The sequence below is a fragment of the Gopherus evgoodei genome, chromosome 1 (assembly GCF_007399415.2).
Source record: "Gopherus evgoodei ecotype Sinaloan lineage chromosome 1, rGopEvg1_v1.p, whole genome shotgun sequence".
In the NCBI taxonomy this organism is placed as follows: Eukaryota; Metazoa; Chordata; order Testudines; family Testudinidae; genus Gopherus; species Gopherus evgoodei.
In genome coordinates this window covers 164,815,560-164,827,190 of record NC_044322.1, presented here as the reverse complement: position 1 = coordinate 164,827,190, position 11,631 = coordinate 164,815,560, and the positions used below count along the sequence as shown (strand labels likewise).

General features: G+C 42.9%; 1 protein-coding gene across 2 annotated transcripts in view; it reads left to right on the top strand.

Annotated features, from left to right (window-relative positions):
• The first annotated feature begins 8 nt into the window (after nt 1–8).
• The window catches only part of DOP1B (DOP1 leucine zipper like protein B), a 94,747-nt gene continuing 83,124 nt past the window's right edge, over nt 9–11,631 (top strand). For both annotated transcript variants that reach the window (XM_030578138.1, XM_030578129.1), the window contains exons 1-2: nt 9–104; nt 5,014–5,180. In XM_030578138.1, coding sequence (XP_030433998.1) covers nt 5,043–5,180 — 138 coding nt within the window. In that variant the 5' untranslated portion in view covers nt 9–104; nt 5,014–5,042. The remainder of the gene's footprint in view (nt 105–5,013; nt 5,181–11,631) is intronic.

The following is an 11,631-nucleotide window of genomic DNA, read 5'->3' as shown; positions in this document are numbered from 1 at the left end:
ACGGAGGGGCTGCCCCCCCCGGCCCCGCCCCGGGCAGAGACACGTCGCAGGGAAGTGGCAGCGAGGTCCGTGCCCGGCCGGAGCCGCTGCCTCCGCCTCGTCAGGTGGGTCCCCGGGGCCCCTGCGTCGCGGCCCCACCCGCCCCGGGCTGCTCCCCTGCAGTGCGGGAGCCGCTTCTTCCCGCCGCCCCGAGCCAGCCGCGGCCGGGACCCGCGGGAGAGCGGGGTGTGCCCCCCCCCCCCGCCGCCCTGCCAGCCGGTGCGAGGGTATCCGGGGGTGGGGGGAATGTGAGAGCTGTGTATGTGTGTCGTCACCGCTGTGCGTGTGTGTAGCGCATCTCGGTGGAGGGGGCAGGTGTGTGTGTGTGTGTGTGTGTGCGCGCAGCCCCATGCTCGGGTCTCCCCATGCCTCCAGCTGGCGGAACGGGCTGGATCATTCAGTGGCTGTTCTGCTCTGTTCATTCCTCTGAAGCAGGTGGCACTGGGCACTGTGGGAAGACAGGATATTGGGCTGGGTGGACCATTGGTTTGACCAAGTATGGCCAGTTTTGTGTGTGCAAACCTATGTATGAGAGTGGGGATTTGTGTGTGTTTCTGGGAGGAAGGCTGTAGGTGTGCATATTCTAGTGCAGACTGTCGAGCTCCCGCAGCTCATACCCTCCCCTCCCTGCAACAGCTGTGGTCTTTGCCATAGTGCTTGGCTGGCAGATGCTGTGGAGGAGGGCTGTGGGGCCCTGTTTGCTGCATCGATGCTGCAGGGTCTTCTCCTCTCCCATGGTATCAACTGTATCTGGGTGAACTTCTGCCCAAATCATGGTGTCCAGTCTGGCACCTGGCAAAATGGAGCCCCTGACTCCTGGTGAGCAAAACTGCCCTGCAGTCTGCACAGTGATGCATGGTTGGAACTTTGCACATATGCTGTGTTGTCATTATTAATAGGGGAAATGGAAAGAGAACAGAGACACTTAAACCAAGTTGTGGTGTATTTGGACAAAAACCCTCTTGTTTATCAAGCAAGCCTTTATCTATAGGCGACAGCCACAGGTATTAAAGGTGCACCTCAGGTTAAAAGTAATATTTTAAAACAAAACACATTTTTTTAATCTGTCCTTCATCTGAGATTGATAAAAATGGGAGGAAATGACTAAATTACTTTATATAACTTATTCAATCTATGTACTTTTTCATTTATCTTTAACATCCATTCTAGCAATGGAATGTGGGCTTCAGGATCACTGATAAAAAGTATTATTTAATTACTTGTTGATGTCTGTATTTATACCCTCATTAAAATATTATTTTGCATTTATTAAAATCGAATGTAAATTTGTTGACATCTAGCTACACAACTCCAATTGACTTCAGAAATATTTAGATGACTAAGAACAGAAAAACGGCTGTGCTGGGTCAGATTCAGACCAAAGGTCTGTCTAACCCAGTATCCTGTCTTCCAATAATGGCCAATGTCAGGTGCCCCAGAGGGTATGAACAGAACAGATAATCATCAAGTGATCCATCACCTGTTGCTGATTCCCAGCTTCTGGCATAGGGCCATCATCCCTGCCCATCCTGACTAATAGCCATTGATGTACCTATTCTCCACGAGTTTATCTAGTTATAATAGGGTTCAAAAGAGTATTGGCCTTCACAACATTCTCTGACAAAGAGTTCCACAGGTTGACTGTGTTTTGTGTGAAGAAATACTTCCTTTTGTTCGTTTTAAACCTGCTGCCTATTAATTTCATTTGTTGATCCCTAGTTCTTGTGTTATGAGGAGTAAATAACATTTCCCTATTTACTTTCTCCACAAGACTCATTACTGTACTTTAGGAAAAATACCCTTATTTCTGAAATTGGCATGCATTGTGAAGGTACTTTATATAGAAGAGTGTAACTACTAAACATTAAGTACAAAAATGGATTATTGGTGGTAAATGTTCCATTGAGAGCAATAGGTACATCTTTATAATTAGAAAATGATTTGTGATTCCATGAAAATCAGTCACTGTTAAATGTTTATAGTTTGATCATAAAGTGTCCGTCTGAATGAATTCCAGTCCAAATCTACTCAGATGCAGTTTTATACCAAGAAAATTGTGCAGTTCTGCTGGTATAGCTGTGTCCATGCTAGGTGTGTTTTGCTGGTATAGCTATTATTTGTAGTTTGTATTTTCTCTATTACCTCAGAGGACAGTGGCACAGGATGCAGGACTGGAGTCATATTTAGTATATAGCAGTGCAGGCACCCTGATTTTAGTAGTTAAAGCTGGAATTGCTATGTTTAGCATCACTCTAGACAATTCTAACTTCTAAATGATGTAATACAATGAGAGAGAGAGAGAGAGAGGGGATTGGGCCTGAAAAATGTAAACTCTTAAAAAAAAATAAAAAATTAAGGTTTATTTGGCATTCTTTATTTTAGGCAATAAATAAAGTTGCTTGCATACTATAAATCTGTGGGGTTATCTACATTTAAAACGTTACAGCTGTTTCACTGTAATATTTCAGCATAAACACTAGCTACACTTATGGGAGGAATTATTCTGTCAATGTAGGTAATCCACCTCCCTGCTGTCTACATGGGGATTTAGATTGGTTTAAATATGCTGTTCAGAGATTTGGATTTTTCACACTCCTGAGTGATGTAGTTTTGCTGACCTAATTTTCTAGTGTAGACCAGGCCCAAGTATCCTAGCCATAGAATTTAAGGCCAGAAGGACTACCAGATCATCTAGTTGAGTCTCTTGTATATCACAGGCTACAAACACAACCCAGCAATTGAAATTAGACCACGGTATTACAACTCCCAGACTAAACTGTTATGTGCTCAGACTAAACTGTTATGTGCCATAGGCAAAGGATAGGTGGGACCAAGTTGCACCAATGCCCATGGCCCATGAATTAAGTGAGATATACCCAGATGAATCTAGCAAGCACCCACACACCTTATGCTCTAGAGGAAGGTGGAAAACCCGTAAGGTACTGCAAGTCTGACCTGGGGGAGAATTCCTTCCTGACCCCCCCACATATGGTGGGTGATCAGTTGGACTCTGAGCATGTGAGCAAGAACCAGCCAGCCAGGCACCTGAGAAAGTGAATACTCAGGACCTCTTCAGAGTACTAGCCTCCTGCATCCAGTGTCCTGTTTCCAGCTGGCCATCTCTGATGCTTCAGAGGAAGGAGACCAAAAAAATACACTGTTGAGGTGGAGTAGAGGGAAATTGCTTCCTGACCTCTGCAGGAGACTGGTTGAAGCCCTGAAGCACGAGAATTTTAAGAACATCCGACTTGATTCAGAAGAGACACTTAAGACTGCTGAGCTCTGTCCGTCCCCCCACCACTACCATCCCGACCCCTGCCCCTGCCATTATCACAAGCAACCCTATCATACAAGCCCACTCACAAGCTTCTCTGGTCATAAAGTACCACTCCTGAATAGATAATTTTGAAACAGCCTATGTCAGAGATAACTAGGGAACTTTTAAGGTGGAAGAGCAGGGTCCACATGGAGAGCTAGTACACAACACGCTGGAGTGCTGTAGATTTACATCCCAGCTTGCTGCACAGTAAGTGTACATCTAGACATAGCCTGGATGGATGGCACATAATTTTGCTTTTTAACTTCTTAACCGATAGTGAGGTAGTAACCACATCTTCATTCCAGTTTTCATGCATTGCTAATTGAGGATAAAAAAAATGGGTTTGAAAGATGAACTAGTTACATGTTATAGTTTCAAGTGTTCATAATTTGTCACTTTCTAAGGCCATATATTTGCTGGAGGGGGAGGGGAAGAAAGTGTGTGTATTCTTAACTCAAGCTAGTTAATTCAGCATAAAATCCTAGAGAAAACCAGGTAGTTTGTAGTTTTCATATGTGTTAACAGGTTGGGTTAAAACTCAACCAACTAATGTGTGAAAATTACAGATTGCCTGGTCTTCTCTATTACCAATTAAGGACAGACTTTTTTTGTAGTGAAGATGAGGTCTTAACTATTCACTGCCAAGAAACTTCATTAACGCAGGGCTAATATTGGCTGGCAGTGCCATATACCTTTCCAGAATGTTGAATGCGCCTGTATTTAAAGCTCTGAAAACCAGGAAACACTGTTTCGCACTGGTAGAGGGGAAAAGCTTTATCTTTGATGGAGGGGAAGAATAGAACTGGTTTACCAACATTTTAAAGACTAAGTTGATGAGAATTGTTTTCAGATACAGACTTATTTTAATGACTAAAATAGGAGCCTATCACTGAACATTTTTTAGTGAGTTTGTCAGTATTGCCGATCCCAGCTGTTTGAAATGTGAGTCAGGAGCCCCAGAACTATGAGATGGGTCTAAAAATCATAGATTCTAAAAAAAAAATAAGTTTTACATTCTTTCAACTTACTTCTGGTTTTTGAGCCTTTGGTATGCACTCAGGTAATGTTTTAAGGCTTTGTTCTACAACCATAAAGACTCAGTGTTTTTTAAAAAAGACAGAACTGATATTCTCACATTTGCACAACTCCAGGAGCTGAGGATTTTAAGAGAAACACGGAATATTGTGAGACTTGAAATAAAATGATGAGAATTGGCACATAGTTAAAAATTCACACTAAAATATGATTTTCTACTTTTTATTGCTGCAGATAATGCCATCAATTACTATAGCTAAAAAAGTAGGAAAAAATCTTCCTCTCCCTCCCTTATTCCTCTCCAGTTTATTTACTTTGTGTATAATGATTTATTCTGTGTAGTTACTCTCCCCTATTGTTACTGTATAAAAGATGCACTCAGACATAGGAGAGAGCATTTCTAAAAACAGGAAAAAACACAAATGCTGGCAATGGGAAATTGGTGTCATGCCTTAAATCACTTTTAACTTGGTTTTTTTAAATTAATTTGTTTACAGTTCCCTTTCAAACATGTCTGCTTACTTACTACACCCTTGCAATCTTTTCAGGTGTAGGCTTTGTCAATATTTAATTCTTGGTTAATTTTTCATAACAGTGTATTATTCATTTTCATTTGCCAGGCAGTTTTGGCTTGCTATGAGGACCCAAGATGGATCCAGAAGAGCAGGAGCTGTTCAGGGACTACAGATACAGAAATTATTCTTCAGTAATTGAAAAAGCTTTGAGGAATTTTGAATCTTCAAGCGAATGGGCAGATCTCATATCTTCACTTGGCAAACTCAATAAGGTATTATATCTTGGACGTGTTGGGTTGTTTTTTGTTTTTGTTTTTGTTTGGGTTACTCTTTGTTGCTTTCTTTGAGACTAGGATAGCTAAAGATCTCTTTAATGTGTTGAAGCCCAGAAAACAATTTGGGGAACAATTATAGGGTGACTGAATAGTAGGAAGTTTGTTTTTAAAAAACAAAACCAGAAACCCCAAGGGCTTTTACAGTTAATGCAGCTGTTACTCCTGGGGGAATTCTGTGCCACTGCGCACATGCAGACTTCATGTCCATTGCAGAAATGACTTTCTGACAGGGAAGCAAAAGGAAGCTGCAAGAGTGGTCATGTGCGCCTCCCCAGCATCAGGGCGTGTCATTTTGGGCACCCAGAACAGCCAGCGGGGAGGTAAATTGCATGGCTGGGGAAGCCCTGACCAGGGCCAGTTAGACCCATCCGCCCAACCCCTGTGCGTGCAGACACACGCACCCTGCCTCACCTGGGGCTCCTGCACCCAGAGCCCCAGGCTTCTGGCCCTTCCCAGCCCTATTTGGGGCTCCTCTCCTGCACTGAGCTCAACTGATAGTTCTGGCTGGGCTGGGGGTGGGTGAGAAATTCTGGTCCCAGCCATTCCATGCAGGGAAAGTGGTTAGACCCACCCCCAGAAACCTCTCCTGGCTGCGCAAACCCACCCCTTGCTTCCTGCCCCCATCGGCCATGGGGGAGAAGAGGTCACTGTATGGGGAGCTGCTCCCTTGTCTGCCCAAGTCCCATACATCTGAACCGAGCCCCACCTTCTTCACACCTGGCCCTCCCTGCCAAGCCCCACTCCCCGCACCCAGACCACCCCCTGCTGAGTTCCACACACTCAAACCCCTACAGTGACGAGCTCCAGCCCCAGCTGCTTGGACCCCAACCAGGTGCACTTGGACCCTCACCTCACCAAGCCCCCCTCCCCCAGCACCTGGACCCCCCACTGAGCCCTATCCCTCCTACACCCAGATTCACTTTGTTGAGCCCTAACCATCTTCACCTGGACCCCCATTCAGAGTCCTATTGGCCCTGCACCCGGAACACCCCAACAAGCCCTGTGCGTCAAGATTGCACCCAGACTCCTGACTGAGCTGCCTGCACCCAGATTGCTCCACACAGCACCCTCTCATCCCACACCAAGCCCCTCAATGCTTGTATCCAGCCAAGCTGAACCTGCCTGCCCACATCTGGCGTGCCTGGTATGGAGGGGCAGGGCCTTGGTGTGTTTCTGGGGCAGGCCTGGCCCTTGCAGTGTGTCAGGGTTAGGTGCAGCCTCACCACCAAGTCTGTGTCCCAGAGGAGGTTGCAGAGTGATCTCCCACCTCTATGCAGCCAGTGGCTATGGGGGAGGAGACGTCACTGTATGGGGAGCTGCTCCCTTGTCTGCCCAAGTCCCAAGCATCTGAACCCTTTGCACCCGAACCCCCACCCCACCAAGCTCCACCTTCTTCACACCTGGCCCTCCCTGCCAAGCCCCACTCCCTACATGCGCACCACCCTCTGCTGAGCCCCATCCCCCTGCACCCAAACAAGCCCATGCCATGCTGGAGCCTCCGCATTTATTTATTGACAAATAAAATTTGCAGACTTTTTTTTTAAAATATTGTGCTCAGAATTTTAATTTTTTGGTGCAGAATTCCCTCATGAGAAAATTATTTTAATAATTTCTATATACACAGGAGTAAGAAGATTATCTGTATATATAGGAGGAGAAAATGAGAAATCTGTTTATATCATTGCAAAGGTTACAGTTAAAGCAGGAGAAGCAGGTGTGGAAACTGCAGATCTCCAATTTCAGATGTCAGCAAAAGCCCCTAATGTTGATGCAGTTACACTGGCAAAACTGCACATTTACCAATATAACCTGCTTTGGCTACATTGTGTAAACTAGGGGTAGGCAACCTATGGCACACGTGCCGAAGGCGGCACTTGAGCTGATTTTCAGTGGCACTCACACTGCCTGGGTCCTGGCCACTGGTCTGGGGGACTCCGCATTTTAATTTAGTTTTAAATGAAGCTTCTTAAACATTTTAAAAACATTTACTTTACGTACAACAATGGTTTAGTTATTATAGACTTTTATAGAAAGAAACCGTCTAAAAATGTTAAAATGTATTACTGGCACGCAAAACCTTAAATTAGAGTGAATAAATGAAGGCTTGGCACACCACTTCTGAAAAGTTGCCGACCCCTGATGTAAACCTTACTAACAGATCTCCACAGCTATGCAAAAAGTGGAGTTAGTAAGTTTACTAACTACCTGCAGTGTGTGCTATCTTCAGAAGAGAGAAGTTGGATGGTGCTACCTTGGCTGCATGAGTAATCAGTTATACCCTTGCAGCCTCGGCAAACCTTCATTTTTTGGACTGATAGGCTAGTCTCTGCTGTGAGAGAGGGGAACTTGGGACCTTCAGACAGTTCCACTGATCATTCCCAGATGTCACTGGGCACTTGCATGTGAAGGGAGATGAGCTCTGATCTTTTACCTTGGCTAGTGTTGCTCACTGGGGCCAGCTGACATCTATTAGCTGAAAACTCTTGCTCAGATGTGTAACTGACAAAACATTCAGGAATAGACTGCAAACCAAACAAAAAGCTTTTATTTGTAACGTCAGTTCGTCTGCCTTGGTATTTTTTAGACTTAATCTTCTTAGGGTTATAAGAGTTGCTGTACCAGATCAGACCAGTGGTTCCTCTAGTCCTGTATCTTGTCTGAGGCTTTACCAGATACATCAGAGGAAGGCCCAAAACGCCTATTGATTGGAAAATTATGGAATAATCTGCTTGTAAGGAAAGTCTCCTCTTGCTTAAGCAGTTACTAACTGTCTTATGCCTGAAGCATAATTATTAATTACTGTTTTAGTTCCAGAAGTGCCCATGGAGTGTGTATGTGTTTTGTGGGTTTTTTTTTTTCCCCTTATATAGACAGTGCAGTCCCTTGGACAGGGATTTTATAACCTAAAGAGACACCACAGGTACTGTGGAGGGAAGCAACAAATACTGTTATGTTAATAAACGTATTTTTAAAATGGACATGAAAATTTATACTTGGTTATACTCTAGGCATGACAGTGGTGGCTAACAAATTTCTTATAGACATCATGACAGTTGAGTGTTCAGAAGGAACTCGAATGTGAAAAGAATGGGAAGCTTTGCTGACGAACTCAGGGAGATCCTTCCTGAATAACAGATAGCATGAATGATGGCAAGGAGATGTTTGGGAGAAGCATCAGAGTTAATATATCTTAACTTTTTAATCTTCTCTTATTTTATGTAGTTATTAATGTTCTTATTTTGATTTATAAATTGATTTAGATTCTACTAAGCTCTTGGCGTCACTGATTTTTGCAGTAGTGAATTCCACAAAATAATTTTTTTTTGGGTCGGGGGGAGGCTGTATAAACTTGTTGCCGTTTAACTTCATTGGAATCTCTACTTCTTCTTGTATTAAGAAGGTAAGCCTGTAGGGATGAGGAGTTAAGGGGAGAAGATCATCTCCAGTATGCCTCCTCCAGCTTCGTGGCTGTGGTAAAGCAAGGGAGAAAAGAGGTCTATGCAGCTCTATCACTCTTCTCCACTGCCTACTGTTTTTTTTTGTGCTTCTTCTCTGTGAATATCTCCAGTGTCTCGCTTTGCTGCTGCTTACAGTCTTACCAAGCAGTAGCAGCATGAAGCTGATGTGGTTTTTTGCAATTTCATTGCTGCCTCCAGGGTCCTGAATAGCAGCAGTGAAGCCGACGAGACTTCTGTTAATTTTAATCTGTTGCTGCTTGACAAAACTTGAGCAGCAGTGTATTAGAGTAGTCTGCAGTCTGAGAAATACAGCTCTACCTTGCAGTCTGAGAAATACAGCTCTGCCTCATTTAATGTTCTTAATACACTTGTTGCAACCATAAGGATTAGAGATCAATGTGACATATACTGCAACCACATGCAGTGTTTATGTTGTATTTTATGTTTTTATGCATGAACATGAAATAGCCATTATATTGAGACGGGCTAGACAGTATTAGCTGTAGAATATTCATAGCCCTTGATATCAGTGTGAGTGATAATTATTTGTGAGTTTTTTAAGGAAGAGGAGGTGCTTTGAAGCTTGGCCTTCTGGGGAGTCATGGGAAGGACTGGTTTTACCTGTTTTCAGGAGGCTGGGGGATAAAGCAATTTTTTTTCTTTTAAATAAAAAGCCGACTTTAAACAGACACTTTGATTTTGATTCAACAAATGGACAAGACTTTGTGTCCAAGAGGTGAGACTTCAACCCTTGCTGAAGGGTTAGAAGTAGGTTGACCAGATAGAAAGTGTGAAAAATCAAGACGGGGATAATAGGTGGTTATATAAAAAAAGCCCCAAATATTGGGACTGTCGCTATAAAATCGGGACATCTGGTCACCCTAGTTAGAAGGGATGTCGGTCTACCAAACGCCCCAAGTGAAAGATGAGTGATTCCTGTGAGCATTAAAATCTTTTTATTGTTTGTTTTTTTCTCTGTGATGCTTTTGCCCTAAGAATAAAAGTGCTTACTTAGAAAGAGCTGTTCAGATTACTGGTAAATCACACCTTTCATAGCCCTTGGAGAGAGAGCTCAGCCTAGATGCTGGCCTTAAGGCAGGTTGGGTTGCTGTGGATATCACAGAGTATTTCGGACAGCTGTGCAGCCTTTAAATCCCCTGTCAGAAGGGAGTAGGACACAGGACCCTGCTCAGAGACAGGTGACAGCTGGAGGTCTGAGACGTGCCTGGGTGCTGGAGTGGAGATCTGGAGTAGCAGTATAGCTGCAGTTGCCCTGAAACTGTGACAATCGATTTTTTATAATGAAAGATTAAAGTCTGCAGAAATTGGTGATTTATGACCCCATGATTGCCAGAGAAGACTTTCCATTTGCCACTTACAAATGGATTTTTTCAAGCATTACTGTAGAAAATAGTTTACTATGTTTATACAAGGTCTATTCCAAATACATGGAAATGGAGGATGGAAGTGGACACTGTTAATTACCAAAAATTAAATATTGACACATTCATCAGTGTTTTAAAGACCTGCTTATGTTTCATGGGAAAATTATGAAAAACATTTCAATTATAGATAAGTCTCCATATTTCTCTATAGCATGAAAATGAGATCTTTGTTGGTTAGAATTTCATGTGTTTTCTCTTTATGTATCATTTGAAGAAATAATCCTTGACGTAAGTGCATTTCCTGGGATTTAAACAGCTTTACATCTATTTCCTATACTGTGGATGCACAGTGCGACCAGACTTAAGAGTCAGATTAAATAGAAGCCATGAGTACTAGAAATTACAAATCTGACAAAATAGATTAAAGGAATACGGATACAGAATTTCCTTTTTTAAGAGTCAAATTGACTCTTAAAGTAAATTCTGTATCCTTATTCCCTTAATCTTTTTTCTCAGACTTGTAATTTCTAGTGCTCATGGCCTGTATAATCAAAATATACAAGGTTTTGTGGAAAGAGATTATTTCAAAGCAGTGATTTTGCCAAACTGTTCATGAGGCTTGTATACCTTTTTAGTCCACTGTATGTTTTTAGAAATAAGATTATTCTTTTCTCATTCCTATTCTTGAGTAGTGCTTTGACCAGCATTTTTATTGTCTATATACACGTGTGTTAACTGCTAGGAAAATATTGTTTTGTTGCTAACAAAATGAATGCCAGTGTTTAGAATGTTCAGTACAGATTGCAGTGTACAGGATTTGGTAATCCCTTTTGTAATAGTCCTGGTGCCAAAATGTAATTGTGCTATTGCAGATTTTGCCTTTGTGTGCTAACAGAATGGGGTGAGGTTCTGTAAAGTTACTGCTGATAGGTTGCCTCTAAAGCAGTTTTTAACTGAAACTGGTGCTGGTTCATTATGTGTAGGCACGTCGGTAATGTTAGTGCTTTTAACATAGCAAAGGGTCCTGTGGCACCTTATAGACAGACTAACAGACATTTTGGAGCATGAGCTTTCGTGGGTGTATGCATCTGATAAAGTGGGTATTCACCCACGAAAGCTCATCTCCAAAACGTCTGTTAGTCTATAAGGTGCCACAGGACCCTTTGCTGCTTTTACAGATCCAGACTAACACGGCTACCCCTCTGATACTTTTAACATACATGCTTATAGCCAAAATATCTTTAATTAAATGATCTAAAATTTTATTATGCGGAGTTAGGGTTGCCCAATGCTAGCTTGTGTCCTTCAAAAAGGTCCAGTTCAGCAAAATTCAGACTTCTGAAAACCAGAAAATAAGAGGTATTTTACGAGGTAAAATATCCATCCAATCTTACCTCTGCCCCATGGAACTGGCAAGAGCTACTGGGAACTGTCTGCATGTGTTCCAGCTGCAGTCACCATGTTAGGTATAGTTGTGCTGGTTGGTAGCGATATGTTTGTGATATGAGGTGATCTTGGGTTTAGTTTGAGGAGCATCACAGAGCT